Below are 23,637 nucleotides of genomic sequence, written 5' to 3'. Positions count from 1 at the left end.
GGGGAAAGAAGAAAGCTTAACACTCGACGAGAAGCCTGTCATCTGTTGCTGTTGTTGCCGTTGGGGTTTATTTATTTACTATTTTGCCTTCTCCCCGGCCCCCAATTAAAATCACTTACAACAACGCACAGCCGAAGGCAAAAACCACCGCATCCCTTCCATGCCGCCGGAGTTCTCCAATCGCCCCTCCATGCCCCCCATTCCCCGATCTTCCTCCGCTCTGAGGTCCTCTCTCTCTTGCTCTCCAATTCGTGGTGTCGATTCATTGCCGGTCGTGTCTTCTCGGGCTCTTTCGAACGAAATCTGTTTCGATTTGCCGGGATTTGATTTCTCGTCTCGTCGTTTTCGCCTTTTTTGTTTCCTGGATTTCTCGTTCGATTCGTTTTCTTCTCGAATTAATGAGATTCTTGGATGATCTTCGCGTCTGGTTATTTAATTGATCGGTTACGAGTTAGTTTTTTTTTTTTTTTTGGGTTGAGAGGAATGTGTTTTGGTTGATTTGCGGAATGGACTGAGAATTGGGGTGATTGGGAGTTTCGCTATTTGTTTGATCTTGGGAGGAGTCTGAGAAAAGATTTTGACTTGTTGGGTTTCAGGGAGTGAGAAGGGACGGTGAAGGAGGAGAAGAGTTGCGATGTCTTTTGACGGGGAGGAGTCGCGATGGATGTGTGGGACGTCTGGTGTGGTGAATCTGCAACGGGTCAGCTCTATGGTCAGAGAGATTGGAGACCCATGTCTTCATCACTCGCCTTCCAAGGTCGGTTCAAACTAAAGCATTCCATAGATTATAGTCTTTAGCTATCTGCACTGCATTGTTTTATAAGTGGAACCTGTCTTGATTCATTTAAGAGATTCGGAACTTTGGAGCTGCTGCTCTTCTTGATGATTGGGAAGCATTCAAGGACATTATCTGATACGACTTCTTATGTGCTGTTAAAGAGGGGGGTGGGGTGGTAGGGGAGCAGAAGCGATATCTTTTCTCCTCTATGTGTGAACAATAGGATAATCCAAATGAAATCAAGGAGACAATTCAACAAACATAAGAGGCACAAGATTTTTTATGTGGAAAACCCCTTCAATGTGAAAGGAAAAAAAAACATGGGGCCACTAAGCCCTCTTCCCAATCTTCCACAATCAACAATTTGGGAATTACAATTTGTTTGTTTTTTCCAGACAAAACTAGAGGATCACTACATCAAGAGCCAGCACTCTTGGTTTGCACAATACCACATCACCAAAGAGAAAGGTGGATAACAAGAGACAATGGAAAGGTCTCCGCAAGTGATCTTCTTGATGCCTTCCAAGAAATCTTCGGACATGCCCTTGGTTCCTTCCAAGAAACCGTTGGAGATAGCTCGAACCAATATTGGAGTTGTGGATGAGATTCACAAATCCAATGACAAATACCTTGATTTCTTTTTTCTTTGCTTTTGCTCCAACCATTGCCTCTTGAAAAGAACTCCTTCTTCTTCCTCTCTTAGCAAGACACCATTGGAGAAAAGAAGGCTCTCTCATAGTTTTTTTTGGCCTTTTCTCTTAGCAAGACACCATTGGAGCTATTGTGGTGGGTTGGGTCTTCAGGGAATGGAGAAGTTACAGAGTGGGTGTGACAAGGAGGTGAGCAGAGCCTCTATTTTGGGCTATAATGGGAATGGACAGTATGAAGGTGGGGATGGGTTAAGGGCTAAGGCTTGTTACAACAGAAATGAGGGCTGGAGTTAATTGGTGGGCTAGTGGGATTGCTAAGTGGGCCTTAGGTGTAGCAACCAGCAAACCAATGGAAGTGATGGGTAGCTAGAAGTTGAGAGAAAAAGATAGATATGGAGGGCGGTGGGGATAAGGGATGTGTGCATGTGCATGTGTGTGGGGAGGCAGTGAGAGCATGATTTAGCTTTGTCATAGTAGGGTTTGCTCCAACAAGCAAAGCCGAACCACTCATCTTATTGGCCAATCTCTCTCTCTCTTGGTTTGTTTTTTTTTTTTGTTTCGAAGACAATGGAAGAGAGAACAAGGGCGGGAGGGGAGAAGTGAGGCTTTAGCTTACTTCCACTTTGTAGCACTGTTGGCTGCTGATCCTACAAGCTGTTGGGTGGCAATTTACATATAAAACTTCGACATGTGCGATGCATGTGGTGTGGAGATGGATAACACCCTGAGTGGACCCTTACCAATATGCTTGGGAGTTTGAGTTTAATAGTAGATTTTTTTTTTAAATTCAATGTAATAATATTAATATCTGAGTTGGGCTTGGCCAAGAAAGGGTCTGCTCATACTCGGTGCGAAATAATTTTGGGTCTTAGACGTATGGCGGTTGGCCTAGGTCCATTCCCATCCCTACCAAATGGTTTCTGCTACAGATATTGTCACAATATTTTTATTATGTATTGTTGATGGTGGTTGAATAACTTGACTTTTGGCAGGAAGTAGGCAACAACTTTAACCTTCATCTTTTTCTGACATATTGTGACTTCTGCTTTTGTGGAAAAGTCAAATGTGATTATTATTAAGATGTGTTTACCATAACATGAAATATTGCGATGACTGGGTTGAAATACAGTTAAAAGTTGTGCGCCAAAACATGAAATCTAATGATGACTGAGATCATATTATTTTTGTGATCACATATTTTTATTTTCAACTATAGCAATGTAATAACATCCTCTACTGATGTCACTTGCAACTTGATGCTGTTATATGATTATCTCTTGTGGACATTTGATGTCACAATATTTTTATTATCTATTGTTGATGGTGGTTGAATAACTTGACTTTTGGCAGGAAGTAGGCAACAACTTTAACCTTCATCATATTGTGACTTCTGCTTTTGTGGAAAAGTCAAATGTGATTATTATTAAGATGTGTTTACCATAACATGAAATATTGCGATGACTGGGTTGAAATACAGTTAAAAGTTGTGCGCCGAAACATGAAATCTAATGATGACTGAGATCATATTATTTTTGTGATCACATACTTTTATTTTCAACTATAGCAATGTAATAACATCCTCTACTGATGTCACTTGCAACTTGATGCTGTTATATGATTATCTCTTGTGGACATTTGAGAGAATTTTGTAATCATGATAATATTTAATGTTGAATAATTGCCTTTAATGTATCCTTTTATATCAAATTATTGTTCTGCATATGAATTATGCCAATACGATTAAAATTATGCCACTATGCAAGCATGTAATATTTTTCTTCTAAATTCTCCTTTTTCTTTTCTTGTTTCTGCTTTGAATTATATACACAGGGAAGCAAAATGCTCAAGCCAGAAAAGTGGCAAACCATTTTTGATAGCGAGGGGAAGGTTATAGGTTTTCGAAAAGTACTTAAATTAATTGTATTAGGGGTAAGTTGCTTGCCAGGTTCTTATTGCACTTTCCAAATATTGAATACTTTTCACGCTTTTGCGCTAAAGTTTTTTTAATCTGATGTGTCTTCTAGCATTTTTCATAAATATACCACCAATAGTTCATGATTGTTCATAATTAATTAGTTATCCTGATCTTAATACGATCCTTCAACCTCTCTTGCTTTTGAGATCTCAAACACACTCTTCTCACAATTTCATGTTGCATGTGAAAATCCTTAGGAAAGAATTGGGCAATGTAACTTTATGTAGTGTTATCAAGTGGTATAAAACTCTCATTTGATGAATGCTTTGACTGCTCAGCAAGTATGCTTTCAATTTTTTCTCCCTTGTCTTATGGAAGAAGATTAATTTTGTATATTTCTAATTCATATGCACTTTTTTTTATGCAGGGTGTGGATCCTTCTATTCGGGCAGAAGTCTGGGAATTTCTTCTTGGTTGCTATGCATTAAGCAGCACCACAGAACACCGGAAGCAACTGAGGATGGCTCGAAGGTTTTGCTTTGGTTTTCAGTTGTATATTAGCACTTCATTAGTTGGCTATTGTACATGCAGTTGTTTTCTTAGTTAATAATTGAAATGTTGTCCTACCTTGTGATGTGTCTCTGGTTGAATTGCCTACTACATTTTGGATAATTTTACTTTTTAAGTGCATGAATAATTCTAAACTGTTAACCCAAGGTCCGTCAAATCGGTACCAGGATCCGTACCGATCGGCGGACGGGTCGATACGGTACTGGTTCGGTACCATACCGACACGGTACGCTTGGGCGTGCTGGTTCCGTACCATCACCCTCATTTTTTTTGAGTTTTTTGAGTTGATTTAATTGGTAATCAATCTTTTTGAATTTTTTCAATAATTTTAAGTCTAATTTGATATTTTTATGATCTTGGTTTAACCTAAATGATGCATCTTGTTGTTTTAAAATGATACAAAATCTAAAATGATTAGTGAGATGTTGCATGCTACAAAAAGCAATACAAAATATCTTCAAATTAAGCAGTGAGGTGAAAAATATAAAATAATACAATCAATTATATATTTAAAGTACAACATACATATCGATATCTAAAATCTCGTCGAGTGGCGATGCCTCTTGCAGATATTCGGATCATTAGCATAGTCAGGAGGCACATCAGCCTATCCTTCTAACCAAGCGGCGTTGTAGTCCTGTATGCTCATCCCATAAGAAATGTGCTCTGGGTTATAAGCATTCTCGGATCTCTCACTGAAGCTCTGACTCTGAGAGGTATCCTCTGGCTGATAAAATAGCTATGAAAGGGTCCATCTGAATAAGTTGACAGCAAAATCCGATCCGTAAGATGCTTCAGACTGCGTAGGATAGCCACTGAAAGATGCCTCAGATGCACCATATTCATATCCGTATCTGTATGGGTCATAGGCTGTCTGTGACTGCGGGTAATAGGTTCCAGTATACGACTCAGAGTCTGATACGTCTTGGACCAAAATTGTGCACACACTTTTTTTTTGTCCTTGGTCTTGGGGAGGGAGGCATGGGTTTTGGTGAAATGTGTCTTAGGGACATAGCTTATAGATATACGTATCCATGTTGTGCTAACTTACATATATAGTTGTTGATAATATTGTTTGCATTTTATCAATTATTGTCGTGGAATTAGCTCTCAAGAAAGCTTAGTCATTATTGATCCATGGAACTTATGTTAAGATCTAATATGCTTTGTGCACAACTTTCCTATCTGCTATGTGTTACCATTATGAAACTAAAAGATATATTAATGGCACTAATGTTATAATAAATTGATATCATCATCAATCAGCAACTTCAACTAGTCAAGTTATTTGTCTTTAAATATGCATACTGTAGCAAGATGCAAATTATATATCAGATGCTTCCCTGGAATGATTTAAGGATGCCCAGTGATAAATGAAGAATCAAAGTCTATCCATTTTCTTCAAATATCAGCAGGATATCTTTAGCATGCTCCTTTTTTCACTTTACCCTGGATCAGCCTCCCATTCCCAGGGATCGGACTAATCTTACCATTGGAACTTCCAGGTTATGACCTAACATATAATTTTGCAATGCAGGCAACGCTATGAGGATTTAATCAGGCAATGCCAAATGATGCACTCAAGTGTTGGTACTGGCTCCCTTGCATATGTCATTGGGTCCAAAGTGATGGACATGAGGACTCTATCTAGAGACAATGACATCGGGGAAGCAGTAACCAAAAATGGGCAAGCTTCTCTTGATACCACCAACAAGTTAGAGACATATTCTGATTTAAATAATGGCTGTACAGACACCTCATGTACACACAAAAGGAAGAGCTCTAGTAAATCCGCTGAGCTAGTCAGTTGCAGGATGAGCACAGATGATGCAGCCAATGAGTCTACGTATGTGTTGCCCTCCTCTGAGGCATATAATTGTTACCCAAGAAATTTTGACAGTGATTTCCATGAGCCTCAGTATGACACCGACAGCTTTTTTGATTTTCCTCCTCTGCCTGTAACAAACTTATTCCAGAAAGGTAATGGGGATGAGAATGAAGGTCAGAAGCATGAGCATGCACTGAGATTTGAGGGTGAGCACATGCATAGCTTCCAAATCAATAGCAACGTGGATCTAATTATGGAATCAAGTTCTCCTTCGACTGTTCCATTACATTCAAGCAATAGTGCAATTGATATTTTTACATCAGGTGCTTTAAATCATGTTGAAGGGTCAAAAGAAATGGACTGTAAAATGGAGTTTGTAAACAGATTAATGATTCCAGATGCCCCAAAAGAAGCTACAGTGGATCAGACCACTTCCACTGGATTAGTTGCCAATGATGACCGAGTTTCTGAGTGGCTTTGGACACTTCATCGAATTGGTAATCTATTATCTTTTTGCTATCAGATTTCCTAACAATCAAAATTTTCATTTTTCATTATTCTGAAAGCTCAAGCTCAAGATGCATGGTTGTGCAGTTGTTGATGTGGTAAGAACTGATAATCATCTTCAATTTTATGGAGACTCAAAAAATATGGCTAGAATGTCAGATATCCTTGCTGTTTATGCATGGGTTGATCCTGCCACTGGATACTGCCAAGGTTTTCCCCTTAATCTTTCTTTTCACATCAAGCATTTTGTTTCTTTCTTAACTGGAGGTTAATGGTTGTTTTCTCAAGCTCGATAGGCTCGATATAGTCTTAAATTTTAATAATAGGATGGCTTGGTCCCAGGGCTCAACTAACTTAGTTGCGTTCCATGTGGAAATACACATCTGGTTATTCCAATTGACAATCCGGACCATGCATCAAGTTATATATTCCTTTGTCGACTTAGGACCAAAGATCAAGTGGTTCAGATCATTCGCAGTCACAGATCCAAACAAATCCTCCTCCCACACATCTGGCATTTTGCCTTTGCAATAGAAAATTTAGATCGCGATGAGTGGTGTGGATCATTAATTCAATAGTCTGGCCATATAATTTGATTGCAGGGAACAACCAAATTGGTTATGTATGCCCTGGAACATCAAAGCCATTTCGATTTTAATGAATTTGAAGTCCTATTTATTGTAATTTGAGGTCTCTGATTGCAGGTATGAGTGATCTGCTTTCTCCCTTTCTTGTGCTATATGAGGATAATGCAGATGCATTTTGGTGCTTTGAGATGCTTCTCCGAAGAATGGTAATATCATATTTATGTTGGATTTGTCTTCTCTTTTGTTGTTAAATTATGTCCATTCTTTAACATATCCATTTTGGTATCTTTTAGCGTGAAAATTTCCAGATGGAAGGGCCAACTGGTGTGATGAAGCAGTTGCAAGCATTGTGGAAGATCTTGGAATTAACAGATACTGAAATCTTTGAACATTTATCACTCATTGGCGCTGAAAGTCTTCATTTTGCTTTTCGAATGTTGCTGGTTCTTTTTCGTCGGGAACTGTCCTTTGATGAGGCTCTCCGCATGTGGGAGGTTTGTGCCCTAAATATGTTGTCGTTTTAGGAAGTGCATTAGTCAGTGGTGCTATAGTAGTTGTTTTGGCTCTTACATTTTATGGTCAAGGTAATTGAGCAAACAGGCTGTACTCCAGCATATGGAACCCACATTGTAGTTTCATTGTAAGAGTATTATAAAATTCATCTGCTGTTGCATGCCTTGTTTTGCATCATTTAGATGGCAGTATGACATTTAACCTGCTATGAATTTTAGCCACAAGAATAGATTATGAGTTCTCATGAGGACTCTAGGTTGTGCTTATACTGTTGCCTGAGAAGAAATTGACAATGGAGATGGCATATGCATGCAATATGATCTTAGTATCACAAACAGAAATCTTGAGGTGTGTTATATCTTGGAAGGACTCATTATAAATGAGTGCCTTGGGTGAAGTTTAAGAGTTCCCCCAGTCTAGAATAAAGTGAGCCTTTTGATATGCTCTTATCATCAGTGAGGTCGGTTAAGTACAGCTTAAAGAACATTAATAGCCAGAGAGGACCAAATATGTTATAGTTATGTAAAAGAAAGGGCAGTTTGTTGATGTGATTTCATTTGGTGCAGGAGCGAAGCCCAGATTTAGTTACTGTTTAGCAAATGAACAGTCATTAGTCTTCAGGTTGGATCTGAAGTATGATCCAGCTTTAGAATGAACCTGTAGATTTCTACAAGAAAATGTAACTAAGAAGAACTATGTATGAAAATAAGATAGGGTACAATTGGAAGTGTACTTTTACTTATGGCAACAAGAACCTTTGGGAAAAGCAGGCATTTGCAAAACCTGAAAAATAAGGACATAGGTCCATCTCAAATTTGAATGCGTTCTCAGATAACAATGTTGGAAAAGTCTGTCATTTAACTGATGGATTGCTGCAGGAGCATTGTGTGTGCAATCATGAGTGCTCATGATATAAAGCACATCAATGGCAAGATAATGGAATAGCTTAAACTAGGCAGAAGGGGTTTGTTTTGACCTTAAAAAATAACTTGGTGGAAGCTGCAAACTCAGGCATGAGAGAGTGTTGCTGGCTCCCTTTAGCTTCTAAAAAAAATGTTCACCTCTATCTGATAAAAAAGCCAATATATGGTTCAAGGCTATGCCTAAAATTTGAAGATATTGAAGCTGGTTTAGGAATTGAGTATTTCACAAAGATTTGAAATGTACATTTTTCTGTTCTCTCTATTAACACACTTATGAGAAATATGATTAGGACTCTCATTGCTAACTTTTGTTTCTTTTTCTATTCTTCAGCTGTTGCATAAAAACTAACAGCTGATTTATTTATTCAGATGATGTGGGCTGCTGACTTTGATGAAGCTGTTACTCAGCAATTGGAGGAAAATTGCCTCGATCTGTTGGTTTTAAAGCTTCGAAACAATTCCAGTGTGGAAATGAAAGTGGAACAAACTGATAATGGTCGAAGAAAACTTAAAAGCATGCAGCCTCAGTATACAAATGGTAAAACCTGTGCACCGTATGGGGAGAGGTCTATTTCAAGTTATCCCCTTTGCGGCCTGGCAAAGGCTAATTTCTGGTCAAGACATGATCAGCTGCAGGTTCATGGTACAACTGCATCAACAAGAAAGGGGGATGATGAATTGCCTGTTTTCTGCGTAGCAGCAATCCTCATCACCAACCGCCAAAAGATTATGAGAGAAACCCACTCAGTTGATGATATAATCAGGGCAAGTTTTTTTTTCCCCATTTTTTTCTTTAGTTCCAGAATCTCTGTATAAATAGGAATAGATTAAGGGCTTGTTTGAGTATTCCTACAAGATTGGGCTGTCTGTCAAGCATGACCCTGTATCAACTAAATACCACCCAGCTCAAATCCTGTGGGGAGGTCTTTTTTTCCTTCCTGCAGCCCAAAGGCTATGATCTAGGCTAGGTTTGGATAAGCTCTTAGAAAATGCAAGATGGATGGGTCAACAAGCCTGATTCCTACAGGATTTTCTGCCCAATCCTATAGGAATATCCAAACAGACCCAAAAAAGTATATTGTCCCACATCTGTCTTGGTGAGTTTCAGAGTGTTTGGCAACAATGGACATGTCATCATTCGTTTGTTTTGGGGGATTTTCTTGATTGCCTAGCTTCTAAACTCTATTGGGTTTTGTATAAGCTGTTCATTGCTACTACATTATAATCTCAAGCTGACTCTATAGACATTTGACCATGGCCATTATTTTTGTATTGGAGAATTATAAATCGACCCACTTGTGCCTTTCCATAATGAGACTGGCCATATCTAAAGAGAGAAACACAGGAAGTGCATAATAAGTGGTGAGGATGCATATTCAATGCACATCATTAATAAAAGAAATCTTTTTTTTTTTGATTGATGGGCTCAGTCATCCATCAAAACTGTCATAATTCAGTCACATGCATTACATGTGCCACATTCTAGTTAATTATGGTTAATCTTATTGTAGTTTGACCTAGCTAACTATTAGTAGCAATTTTAATATTATTGAGTTGTTCCTGGACCAGATAGTTTATTAATCTTATATTTATGTCCATAAGCTTCTTTTATATATTTAAGGCTGACAGTTTTGCATTGACATCTGAGTAGGCTTTCATTGAACATTTTTAGTTTGTCATAATTAGCTTGAATAATAACATGTTGCCGTCCTTTTGTCTACTCTTGTATAGATGTTCAATGATAATATGCTGAAAATCAATGTGAAAAGATGCATTCGCATGGCTATCAAACTAAGGAAGAAATACTGTTACAGGGTAAGATTTTTTTTTAACCTGTAAATGATCACTATGTTTCTTCAATTTGATCATTATTTGTGCTTGTGATGATCTACTATTACTTTTTGACCCTCACAGTCTGACATTTTATTCATTTGATATGGACATCCAGTTTGTTTATTTATTTGGAAAACATTTTTTGTTTAACTTTATCTAGAAAATCCTGGTTTCAAATTCTAACTTGTGCTTGATACAGTTAATGAAGCAAACAAGCATAGGAAGCTCGCAGCAACAATAAGAAGACAATGAATACTTGCACTTCTCACATGCTATGTTGGGGAAAGCTTTAATGTTTGCTATACTTCTCTTGGAATTGGAAACCCAAGTTGCTACCCAACCTTTTGGGTTCATAGTGCGATTTTATATTTATTATTTTGTGGAACTTGAGCAGGAAGGATTGCCGCTTTTAAGAGCTCCAGTTATATATCCATTCCTTTTGTTAATACAACACGTCTGCAAGGTAAGTTGATGTCATTGGTGCTCTTCTTTTTCTAGGTATTACTTCTTCACACTGTCAGACGAACATGCAGATTAAATTATTTCCCCAAGTTGACTTCTTTCCTAATATCTAAGTTCTAGGTTCCTTTTCTGGTAGTTCTATAAACTGATTGAATATTATTGTTATTTTAGCATCACAGCAGCGATGGTTGACTTTTTTAACCTTTCAAATGTGATGTGGATTTTATGGACTGGAATATCACTGAAATTGTGACTCTCTCTCACTTTAATTCTACTTATGATTGTTATAGGGTTGATGGCATGACTATAATCAAGTTTATAATCTTATATATCAGAGAAAGCTGATTAATTGCATTCACTTTTCTGAAGTGCTCTGAGACATTTGTTGTCATATGTCAGTAGAAATCCTATATCATCTAAGTTTCCAATCAGCTTTTCATCAATCTTAATAAATTACCCAGTTCTACTCGTGGTACCTCTCAAGTACCTATTTACCTTATCAAGAAAACTTTTTCAGTTTTTAACTCTTCTTGTGATTGGTAGTTTAATTATCACCATGCCAACCACTACGCTGTCAAATAGTGAACTAGCAATGCTTAACAATCTCTCCATTTGTTTGGTAACTAATTTCAACATTTTGCAAATGCTTAGTATATGTTGTTTATCAGAATGCACATCCTTTGAAACGTCGTCTGAAGTATGTACTCGCAATATCTTCCTGAAAATACTCACAACATCTTCCTGTTTTCAGCCAATCTGTACAGAATCATCAGATCTAACCATATACTTCAAGGCACTCGAAGACTGAAAAGTGGAAACATCTATTCTTTTAAGCTAATTTGGATCCTTGCATAGAGCTTCATTTGGTTGCTGCTGCCATGCTAATGCTGCTCCGACTACTTTTGAGCGGGAAAATGACAGCCATATTTTCCTCAGTTGATCTCTCAACATGCTATTATCAGAGGAAGGTTGGAAGGCTAGTGGGAGGAGGAATGGACATCAACTAATGTATGTGTATACCTGAAATTTCCTCGAATCCATTTTTTAAAATGCCTTGGATTGGAATGTTACTTCAGGTAATCCAGGGGAGAGAATTTTGTATTCCATTTTAGGGCATCAATATGTCTGACTTAAGTTCTCATTCAGATAGAGATCACAACATCCTGGAAAGGTATACACAGCAAAATAGTTAAGGAAGTCAATATCGATGCAATTTCATATTCTGCAATCCACCAAATTGCTGATTTATCTGAGGCACTCCGCCTGTCATGATAGCGTGAATCAAGCGGTGAGATGAAAACATACATGGATGAACAATGTCTTCCCCATACCTTGAGTTAATTTACTCCTATGAATTGCAATCTGACATTGTTCTTAGAAAGAGTTTAGGGGGCAAGCTATCATGCTTGGCTTCCTGCTCTCTTGTCACAGCACAGGAGGCATGCTATGCCGTAGAGAAGTTCAACAAATAGAAATAGAGAAAAGCCTGCTCGTGTGATACTTCCCACTTAAACCCAATCTCTTTTTGGTCTATGCTTTTTTCTTTCAACTTTATTGTTCTACTTGCCATGTTTTGCCTGGTTCAGGTTGGTGGATTAGGAGGCACCGGTGGTCATCAATAATAGACAAAGAACAGTGACCTCTTTTGGCCGGGAGGTACAATTTGAGCCAAGTCTCCCTCTCTCTGACGTTGGGGGACATCAGACTGGCTTCTGGCTTCTACTTCAGTCTGTAAATTTTTCTTCCACTAGGGACAGGGGCCTGTGATACCCACTTTGTGTGCTTAATTCGTTTGATTTCTCTGCTGTTTAGCTTTCCTATACTGTTGAATCTATGCTGTTTTTTTTTAATCTAATCAAGCATTTCCATTACGAAACCATGATGATATCCATGCTACTAAACCAATGCCACGTTTCATACCACGCGTCAACACAATGAACACACCATGGCCAATATATTAGCTACTTGTCCAAAGTAAAGGGCTGCACGAGCACCGTTTTTTTTTTTTTTTTTTGGGGTCAAATATAGGAGGGGAGGGGGAGGGACCGGCCGACCCGCGTAGCAGGCCTATTACTGGGTCCTTCTTCCACTAGGGAATGTTCGATACAGGTCGTAGGTTTCGCGTGCCTTTTCCAACCCGTGGGCTCACCCCACTGGGTTCACCACCTTACGTGTGGATACGTCACTCCAGCGCCATCTTGGTACAAGTGGAAGGAAAGCATAACCGCCAATAAGCCAGCCGGGCGTAGGACATTCGGTCTCCTAATTTAATCGACGCCCGCGCGTTTCGAATCCGGATAACTTGGGTGGAATTATCGCCCCGGATAACTTAGGTGGATAACCTGGGATCAAAAATACCAACTTTATTCTTGATAAGCTGTAAAAATCAAATATATAACCTGTTCCAAAAAATCTTTTGAAAGACAAGCATTATCCATAAAAAAGAAAAAAAAAAACCTAGTTTGTTACAACAAGTTTATGGGTTATTGACGCCAATAAAATAAGTTTTGTTATCTACGATCAATATAATAAAATTTGAATATTTGAGATTACGAAGGGGTTATAGGGGCATATATTGTATTTTCTGGTTTGTGTTCGGTTTTGTAACTGAGATGGAATGAAGAAAAAAATATTAGCTATAACCCAAAAAAAATATATTTCGTAAATAATATAGAGAAAGAATAAAAAAAATATCTTATGGAACCGCTTGCAGATAGAAACGAATTGCAAGCAACGAGGGACAATTTAGTAACTTCCGTGTCACATGAAATGATGTAACTCTCCCCTTATCCACGCATTTATTGCTCAAATGGACTCATCTAAGTATTATAATATATCTAAAACATAGATAGAGAGAGATAAAAAAAAGGGTCCCCCCCCCCCCCCCCCCCCCCCCCCGGCTCTCGATTTCCAACCCCTTTGTGACGGGACCCATAGCGGAGGGCAAGGCACGCAAAGAGAGGAACAGAGAATCATCTCTCTCTCACTTTCGATACCCCTCTGTTTCCTTCTGCCCTCTTTTCTTCTCCTTTCTTTTCATCTTTGGAAAAATTGGATTTTTCTTTTTTTTTGAAAAGGCCAGTGCCTTATTGGCCGAATCCTTTATTCCTCCCCACTTTCCTTGCATTCTTCTTCGCCTATTCGTCTGTACTTTTATGGCGGGAAGGAGGTTCGAATAGACGGGGAATTAGCGGAGGATTCTGGGAATCCGAGAGGTGCGTGGGGTTTCTCTCTTGGACTTGGAGATGGGTGCGAGCGCGAACCTGTCGGGCAATCAGGATGGGTCCCATGGGGGCCCCTCTTCCATGCAAGGCGGCGGCGGTGGAGGAGGAGGAGGAGGAGGAGGAGGAGGAGCTGTCGCGAACCCTAGCAACGGCAGCACGGCGGCAGCGGGGGAAAATTTGGGCACGGCGCAGGCGTTGAAGCATAACCCGGGCTTGTCGATGGAGTGGTCGGCGGAGGAGCAGGCCATCTTGGAAGAAGGGCTAAGCAAGTTAGTGGTCTTAATTTCGATTCATTGTTGGGTCTTTCTATTTTTATGATGATTGTTTTTTTTTTATTTTGGTTAAAATTTGGGGTTTCAGTTTTACTTTCCATCATGTGGATCTTGGTGTGGATTGCTGATCTAATTTTATGGTTTGAATCCTTTGGGTGACTGTAAATTGTTTAGATGTGAAAAAAATTGGAACTTGAGTTAGATTTTGGTGGCATGGTTGATATCTCAGTTTTGATTACGGAGATATGAGGTGCAGATGAGAAGAAATTAGGGTTTAGGAGGATAGTCAAAATTGCTCGCAGGAGATGCTTCTCAAAGAGACCAAATAGCAGATTGCTACTTGTGGTTTCTCTGGATTATGACAGTGAATCGGTGTCTTTTGCTACTTGTCTGGTGCGTTTAGTGAGTATGTTTGACTATTTTGCTTTGTTTTGCGGTGTTCAGTGAACCAGTTTTTTTGTTACCAAAAAAAAAACGAACTAGTGTTATTTGTTTACTAAGTGACCATTCATGACTCAATTTTTTGGGTTATTCCGGCAGGGTGCTCTGCAGGTAAAGGAGGAAATTTTTATAAGGGACTCTTGTGAAACTGTGTTATAATGCTCAGATTATTAGCTGGTGCTTAGTGCTATTAGTTGAACAATCCACTATATGATTAGTGCAAAGCGTAATAGAACAGTTTGTGGCAGTGATGCAAAGGAATGCTAACTTACCAGCTAGTGTCCTCCTATATGATCTTAGCTAGCTACTGATTGTTATGATTGCTACCGACAAGGAGAGTTGTTGGACCATGCTCTCCACATTGCCACTTCAATGATTAAAATTTCTACACTATATTGATGTTCTTCCGTGAGCATAATGAGTTTTTAAAGTATAAATCACAACTTTTGGGGGTTATTTTTTGAATCTGTATACCTTTTTGGGGTCATTCGTTTTATTTTCTTTCTTATAAAATGTTATCCTAACAATATTTGTAGCTTAGACTTTAGAGTTATTAATATGATGTAGTTTGTGTTCTTACTGATATTTATTTATAAAAAGAAAGAATGGATGTTGAAGAGGATTTATAGTGTTTCATGTTTTTGTGATAATCAAACAATTATGCATGTAAATAGAAAAGTGAAGTTATGTCTGCTAATCATCATAAGGCAATCAACAAATAATATGTTCTGGTGACATTGTTTGACATAATACCAAGCCTTAACATTTCATATTAGAAGATGTATATGAAACCCAACCTTTGGCCGAAAAATATCAACATTGAATTCTGTTAGGGATGTGTTTTGCTGATAAAAATAATTTTTTTTTAAAAAAAAGACTATGGAAAAATTAAAAGGTAAAAAAAATAAGTATCGTGGCTTTTATAATGAATTCTTTGAGGTTTCCATTGATATCCTATAGTTTAAGGTTTGACAGCAGTTTCAACATTAAGTAAATGAAACGAGACGCATATACATCTTGCAGTACAAGAAAACAGTCTAGCACTTGCCCGATTAGTGCTTTGGTTGGAGCTGGTACATAATTTAATTCCACCACATTTCCTTGGAATGCAAAAATTTTGGACCTTAAGGCAGCATGTTTCACTTTAAATATAATTTAGAACCAAGCATGATACATTGGTCAAGCCCCTTTGTTTGTAGCATTGACATTAATTTATTAATCTTGACGACCCTTGCTATATATGTGGCTGTGGTGCTCCACTTTGGAAATTGAGGACCATGTCAAATTATAACTTCTATAAATTTTCTTTCCATTCTCGACATTTTATAAGCACAAGGACCTCTTGGTCTCATTAGCAAAATCAAGACTATACCCATCATGTTCTAATAATAAGTCTAGCACATAAAAATTATTTTAACATATCTTAATATTTATTTTTTGTCAAAACCCTTCACTTTTAGTATCCAATTCCAATATTAGGAGCTTTGCATGCAACGTGTAAATATATTTACTGTAATAATGAACCTCTTACTTTCCATGCTCATATCTGCATCTTAAAACTTGAGTGTACCACAACCTGTCTTTTTTGTCATGTAGTACATGCAGAATTTTGGTTATGGAGATCGGTAGCTGGGAAGTTGTGGTGCTTTGATTAACAACAATTATAGTATTAAAAACAATGCTTTGTGGCTGTCTCTGCGGCAGGAGATTGATGTTACCTGATTGCTGTTGCTAACTTTTGGTGGGAAGAACCTTGTGAGACATGTTTTGGGGACTTGTTCTTTATTTCTTCCATTTTTATTAGTAATGGGTGTTTGGTCTTAGATCCATGTTTTGTTGTTAATACCCATATCTTTATCTCAGTTTTATATTGACCTCGCTATGTGGCGCTCTTCTTATTGCAGCAAAGCAATTTTCCTGATTTGCTGATGTTTTCACTTGCAGATATGCATCTGAATCAACTATAGTTCGTTATGCAAAAATTGCCATGCAACTGAAGGACAAAACAGTCCGAGATGTGGCCCTACGGTGCAGATGGATGACTGTAAGTTTGATAGTTGATGACCTTCATACTTACCATTATAATCATCTTGGTCCTATTTTGAATATTTTACGCGTTTTAGTTCACCTTTACCTATGTAATTCCACCAGTTGTTTTGGCATAATCCTGAACACTAAAAATTTCTAACTCATATGAAGGGAAACTACTTACTAGAAATACATACAAGGTGCTGTTATATTGCTCTAACCTCAAGTTATTGTGTGTGCGCACCTGCATGTGTGCATGTTTGTGCCTATGCATATAATGCATGCATGTTTACGTATCTTTGTGCTGCATATCTTTTTGTTTCCTTGCTGTCCAGTCTCCATGTATTTTCATACAAACAACCTCGTGTTTGACAACCAAACTTTTGTGGATTTCAAGCTTGTAATTGTAGTGCATCTGACCTTGCCTTGTCTAGGAGTGCCTCCTATTGATGGAGGTTTGATGTTGGGTCGAGACCTGGTTGTAAAACTTTTGTAAATTTTGATGAATCATATCTTGACTGTTGAAACTGTCCAGATGTCTATGGGATATGTCCTGTTTCTTGAAACCATGATTTGCTATCAGAATACTACTACCCTATGTTTTTACTTCTCATTATATGTGCTTTGTTGAATCATAATTGGAATAACTCATGGGAACTCACTTGTTGTCTGATATATGCACTCGGGACAGATAGTTACATATGATTAACATCAAAACTGGTTTCTCTTTATTAACCAAAGTCAGTTTCATTTCTCCTACAGAAAAAGGAAAGTGGAAAAAGGAGGAAAGAGGATCATAATTTGTCAAGGAAAAGCAAAGATAAAAAGGTGGGTGTATGCTGATATGTATGTGTTGTATCATGTTTATCATCATGGTATTGGGCAGTGAATGGGTAATTTGCTTTTTGAGCATTCTAAATACTGGTTATGATCTTGGTGCCTAAACAGTTAGGACGGTTACATTTAATTTTGTTTTTGTTTAGCATAGTTTCTATGCCATCTCTTGGAAGCTAAGCTATTATTTTGCACTAGATATTCCTAAAATGCCTTTTGATTAGATATTTCACTTGCTTGTAACTTGAGTTGGTATTTCATAAGTTGTTTACTTTGGTTAAGATTAAAGATCTCTCATTGTGAACCTACTATACTGCGAGAATGAAGAAATGAACAAATAAGGGTATGTTCAGTTGTAAATTATTTCCCTGGACATGGTGATGCTTGTTGACCTTAAAATCTCAATGATTTAGTTTGATTCTCCATTAGGATCTTAATCAGTATGGGGTAGACCTCTACTATTCTATTTTTCCTTTATAACATTCCTAAATTCTCTCTCCCTTTCTCACATTTTTCTCAGCTATATTATGATAAATTTCACTTTCTCCATTTCTCCATAAACTGTGTATCTTCTCTTGTTTTGATATTGAAGCTGAAGACTAACATAAAAGGAATATAGAAGGTCCCAAAGTTTAGTAGCATTTAAGGCACGTTATCATGCATCATGTGAGTGCATCAGTTATTAACCCCTTTGGATTCAACATTAAAAAAATGTTTCTCATCTAAACTGGTCAATTACTTATGAAAGGCACGTGCAGCTTACTATTTATGATTCATGTTCATTTTCTTTTACATTGTTCTATGAATGAGAGTTATACTGGACTATGATTGAGTTGATTAATTAATCGATAACATTGAAAGGAACCAAACTTGCCTTTACCCTCTAATTCTCTTTATAAGGCAGTCTTAATTTATATATCCATTTTTTTTGCGGCTGATAATTATTTTGGGATGAATAAATGTGTGATTAGTGAGTTTTTTTTTGTTGAGATAATAAGTTAAATGAATGCACTCATCCACATGGGTACATGTAGGCGTGTGTGCATGTATATGATTGGATTTGAAGTTGGATTCGGTCAGGTGAAATTAGAAAACAGGGTTCCAACAATGATGATCGGAGCTGTTGAATGCAAGGTTTTAAGACTTGGTTTCAATTTCGATCATCTAGGTAGAGTTTTGGTTTCGGTAGTTTTGGCGGTTTTGGTAGTTTTGCTCCAAGTTTCGGAATCTAAAAAAAAACAAAGAAAGATCAAGAAGGTTATTTGACTTTATTGATTGTATTTAAAGTTGTTTAGGGTTATAAGTTGTGACTTTGGATAGATACAGGTTGAAACTAAAGTTATAAACTGTTTCAAATCTTAGCACGTTAGATATATTATATTTTTCTCTGATATTTGTAATTATCCTACATTTTTCTCTAATCATATAATTTTACTTTACTTTTCTCTATTTTTATAATTTTTCATATTTGCTCATTTTTTACATTTAAGTAAACTTTTCTCTAAGCATGTGTAAATTTTATTCCATTTTAATAACTTGTTCTAGCAAGCAAAAAAACATTTGAGTGTGTTTCATTATATTCCATCTTAAAGATCCAAAGACAAGAAAAGATCCATCTAAATGAAAATCCATTTTCTGTTGCTATTCTATTTCAATATTACCATTTTAATCTGAAAGAAGAGAAAAAATCTTATTTCTAAAAGAAAAACATAAGAATACACAATGCTTTCTAATTGGTTAAGATGCACATTAAATTTGCATCTTGCCCATTGTAAGTACAAAACTTAGCCAAAAATAACATAAATTAGATTGTTAAAGCCTTAAATAAATATGGTATTTAATAATATTTAAAAAAATCTAGAAAATACTAGAATACATGGAACATGCAAACTAATTAAACCAAAAAAAAGAGAAAACATTATCATTTTCTGTTAGTTTCTGGCCGAATTGTCGAAACTTGGCTGAAACAAGCCGAAATGATCGAAAATACTGAAATTGGCCAAAACTGATCGAAGGAACTGACTGAAACCAAAATTTCTATTTGTTTCGGACTGGTCTTGGCTGAAACCAAACCATTCTGGTCGAAACTTCAAATCATGGTTTAATGTGATCGACTACCTCTAATTGCCTACTGACCAAAAAATCATGTATTTTTGCGACCCCTGATCTATGCATCTAGTGGTCATGAATGAGCATTGCATCCTGTTATTTGAACTTTTACGTTTTTGACCACTTGATATGTCATGGGTCACCAAATTACATGATTTTTGGTCTATCAGCAGTTTAGAGGTACTACATTGCATTCAAACGACTTGGATCATCGTTGTCGGACCTCGGTCTTCCGATTTCTCCTGATCGAATCCAGCTTCAAATCCGGTCAACCATAGCCTGGTTGATCTCTTTATATATATGTACATACATATGTACATATGTATATGTATGTGGGTATGTCTGTATAAATGTGTTTATGCCATATTTTCTCTGGTTTTTCTTTATGTCCTTGTGAGACCAAGTTATCTAAACCACTTCGTCAATGCCTGGCAAAAATTTGGCTATCTAATCTGCAGGAAAGGGTTGCAGATCCTTCAGCGAAACCATCAGCTAACTTGGCAGTTCGCCCTGTTGTTCCTCCATATGCTCCACCGATGCTTCCTGTGGATGAAGATGAAGTTACATATAAAGGTTTTTATTCTTTTTTTAATTATATGTATATTTTTTAAAAATATGACATGCTTTTCTGTACTGCTTGTAGGCTTCTTGTTGGCACTATTCTGCAAAAGCCTTTATATTGTGCACTATTGTGGCACTAGTCAGGTTGTTATTGTCAGACTAGTTGCATGCTTTCATATTTGTTACCAGACTTTGTCAAGGTTCTATCATTGGCTAAACTGTTGATGATGCTTCCTAACTTATTGACACTCTGTGGGATACGAATGTATTGGGACATTTTAGGAAAACCATTCCTGACTTGCTTCCTTCCTTGGACCAGTGCACAAAAGTCTCCCATATCAAAAAGGTTTGTCTGAATTAGAAAGAAGCAACATTGCTGTTTGAGTAGTTATACTTCAAAGAGAAATATCTATCTGTTGCTACCATGAGCTACCATTCTCAAATATCAACTCAATATCATATCTTCTTTGAGAAGCTCTGGCTAGGACTTTAGTTCGGAGCTTTAGCCATTTTTCCTTGTCTAAAGTAAGATACATGATACCAAAGTTAAATCTCTCTATACAACACTTCAGTCCCTGGGTTGGTATATTTTGCAATCTGTTTGCGGATCTGTTTTGGATTGGATTGTTTGTAGACTTGGTATCCTAGTGCAAGTTATCCTTATTAATACACTAATAACGATTGTCACTAAGAACATTCTAGTGACGAGAAACTGCATTTTTGTTTTCCTTTAGATCCTGTTGCGCAGTTTATCATGAGGAGTATGAGTAAAAATATCATTCTTTTCTCACTGTTGCTAGGCTTTCAATGTTGGCATTGCTTTTCTTCATTCTTGGTGCACCTTAGCACTTGTTTGGGACATGATACTGCCAATTTTTGTTGATTATTGTAATGGCTATTAGAAGGGTAAGAAAGTAATGCGTGCAAGAATATATTTCAATTTTTAAAACCCAAAGGACATTGAACATGACTATGCTCCAAATGCTTTTTATATTAGCCAAATTTTTGTTTGCATTCTCTTTCATGTGCTGCTTTCGGGTTCAAGCTAGTTGTGGGGTGTTAAACAAGACCAGTAAAAGCATCTTTCTTTTTTTTTTTTTTTTGATAATCAGTTCTAGAAGAATGAAAAATAATTATAGAAGCATATTTAAAGATGCTATGTAAGAATAAGCGATTTGTAACATGAAGATTCTAGGACACTACTGCATCCTCTTTGTACTAGTCTCTATCCTGCCTTATTTGATTCTGTGGGAGTGCAGGTAAATTCTGTAGGCATTGACCTGCTCTCTCTGTCTCTTTGTGTCTGTGCGCGCGTGTATGCATGTGTGTTGTGGTGTGTTGGAGGGGGGGGCGTGGGGGCTGGGGGGTCAATGGCAGAGGTTTGCATATAGTAGGTGTGAAGGAAGTGTTTTTTTTAAAATAAGAACTAATGAAAATTTTTGCTAATTTGCAGTCAGATTTTTTAAGGTGATCTTTTGATATTTATTTTCTTATATCGAGTAACTGATTATTTCAATTAACTTGTCTTTGCAGCAATTGGTGGTCCAACAGGACAGCTCCTTGAACATAATGCACAGGTCTTCAATCAAATTTCTGCAAACCTTAACAGCTTTCAGGTATATATGCTGATCCGCAGCATGGATCATGGATGTACTGCTGCTTTAACATGCTACGAATTTTCTCTTCTCTTCTTTTCCTTTTTTCCCCTTTTACCTCTTCTTGCATCTCCTTCCATTTGCTTCATGATAATAGGTTGAGCTTGCTCAAACATTTTATCGAAAAAGAAAAAAAAGGACCGATTAGCAGCAATTAGCTGAACAAATGTTTATTTTCCAACTAGGTGCTTTCATACAACGCAAGGCTGGCATGCAGAATATGTTTGGTTTTGGAGTTGCTGGTGGTTTTAATATCTTGATTCTCTTGCAGATACAGGAGAACATCCGTCTGTTTTGCCAGACACGGGACAATATTCTTACAATCTTGAAAGAGTATGTTCTCAAGTGCTTCATCTTTTTCTCATTTTTCAATTATGTGAAAGATCAATGCAGTTTCATTCATGTATGAAATTATGTGTTATTCAAAGCATTTTTTGTAGGTCTAGAAATATGGTTGCTGTAACGCTGGCAATTTCATTGAATGGGATTGCGTTTTTAATGTTCTCTGTAGTTATTAGTATAAAATGTACTGGTGGTTGAATTTTTCTCCTATGGTTCGAGATTCTCGATGGTAGAAGAATTCTATTGTTACACATCTACTCCTTATCTATACATGTTATCACACATAGACAAATCGTTTCTTAAAATTTGTCTGGAAGATATATATGTGCATAGATGCATACATGCACCTGATGCTTTTGTAAAATAAATGCATAAAATTTATTTAATGGCCCAGTAACTAAATCATCCTTTTAGGATTTGCAATTTATAATATCTATACTGCTGTCAGCTACCATTGCTTGTACTTGTTCTTTGTATTAGGTAGTATTCTTGTAATATCTTAAGAAAAAGGTTCCTTGATCAATAGTTTTTTTTCCTAAACCCTCTTATTTATGAGATTATTTATGCTACTTTTCATGGCAATGTTATATTTTTGTTGGCCATGCGTGATGTGGTCAACTCTTCTGCTACAAAGGGTGCTGGGGATTTGGCAAAAAAGAAAAGGGTGCTGGGGAACAAGGAGTCTTTGTAGGCTGTACTTTGCGGTGATGCCAGAGATGTATTGGATGTCGCGCAATTGTTTGATCCATCTATATCCTTTTATTAGGTTTTGTTCTTTTATTTGCACCTGACAAAAGGAAAAATAAATGGAAGTCTAGTTTTATTTCTGGAAGTTGGATGCCTACCCTGTGTGTCATAAACAATCAGCTCAAGGAAAATCTTCAGCAAAAGGGAGTCTTAACTTTTATTACCTATTATGAAACACTTCACATAAATGGAACTTGGCAGATGTTTTTGCTATTTCTTTTGTCTTCTTTTTTCTCCATATGTAGTTTCTCTTAGTGTGTTTCATTAACCAATTTTTAAAACTTGTGGTGCAGCTCGAGTGATATGCCTGAGATAATGAAGCAGATGCCACCGCTTCCGGTGCAGATAAATGAGGAGTTGGCCAACTCTATCCTTCCGAGGACAACCATGCCTATGCAAGCATGATATCCGATATGTGGGTAATCATTACCTGGTTCCACATCAGTTGCAGGAACAAATAAGCACACCAGCCTGATTTGGTCCTTTTTCATTTTTCCTAGTAGTAAATTATCAGCTTACCCCTTCCCTATGTTTATTCTGTCCCAGTTGATCATAATATATGTTCTTTGTACAAATCCTGTGCAGTATGAGGTATGTAACCTTAGTGTTGTTCGGGGCATATATGTTAGATGCTTTTGTAACAAATGTTCGTTGAACTGATTGATAGAAATAACTTTAATCTGTTTATAATTCCATCTGTTTATATCTTTTGTAACCCTATCCGTCAATGAATATGCATGAATGTGCATAATGCTATCAAACTTCATCACAACCTTAGGTAGCTGTAAGCCATTCTGGATGACATCCTTAGTGTGTCATGACACATTTTTTATGAACCTGATAGATGCTGAAAATCCC

At 37.2% G+C, this 23,637-nt stretch overlaps 2 protein-coding genes across 11 annotated transcripts; both read left to right on the top strand.

Moving 5' to 3' along the window:
• On the top strand, window positions 1–11,768 carry LOC103708583 (rab GTPase-activating protein 22-like). 10 transcript variants are annotated; one of them, XM_088710014.1, is made up of 14 exons: window positions 85–225; window positions 597–757; window positions 3,259–3,357; window positions 3,771–3,874; window positions 5,451–5,947; window positions 6,065–6,238; window positions 6,336–6,458; window positions 6,953–7,041; window positions 7,129–7,329; window positions 8,641–9,036; window positions 10,003–10,086; window positions 10,304–10,398; window positions 10,499–10,567; window positions 11,331–11,768. In XM_088710014.1, exons 2-12 carry the CDS (start codon window positions 635–637, stop codon window positions 10,343–10,345), a joined length of 1,932 nt encoding a protein of 643 aa, XP_088566140.1. In that variant the 5' UTR covers window positions 85–225; window positions 597–634; the 3' UTR covers window positions 10,346–10,398; window positions 10,499–10,567; window positions 11,331–11,768. The 10 variants fall into 10 exon arrangements, with proteins under 10 accessions (XP_008791807.2, XP_088566132.1, XP_088566136.1 ...); XM_088710012.1 differs by having other exon boundaries at window positions 10,304–10,567; XM_088710013.1 differs by having other exon boundaries at window positions 10,304–10,567; window positions 11,318–11,768.
• A 1,696-nt stretch (window positions 11,769–13,464) lies between these two features.
• On the top strand, window positions 13,465–23,469 carry LOC103708582 (uncharacterized). The gene is made up of 7 exons (XM_008793582.6): window positions 13,465–14,059; window positions 16,448–16,547; window positions 17,294–17,359; window positions 19,933–20,047; window positions 21,569–21,651; window positions 21,962–22,023; window positions 23,073–23,469. The coding sequence occupies exons 1-7, from the start codon at window positions 13,812–13,814 to the stop codon at window positions 23,182–23,184; spliced, it is 786 nt and encodes a 261-aa protein (XP_008791804.1). The 5' UTR covers window positions 13,465–13,811; the 3' UTR covers window positions 23,185–23,469.
• Window positions 23,470–23,637: the final 168 nt, after the last annotated feature.

This window comes from Phoenix dactylifera, chromosome 13 (assembly GCF_051530095.1).
Source record: "Phoenix dactylifera cultivar Ajwa chromosome 13, Ajwa_hap1_PhDact_Kaust_v1.1, whole genome shotgun sequence".
NCBI lineage: Eukaryota > Viridiplantae > Streptophyta > Magnoliopsida > Arecales > Arecaceae > Phoenix > Phoenix dactylifera.
This window is presented reverse-complemented; position numbering and strand designations above follow the sequence as displayed.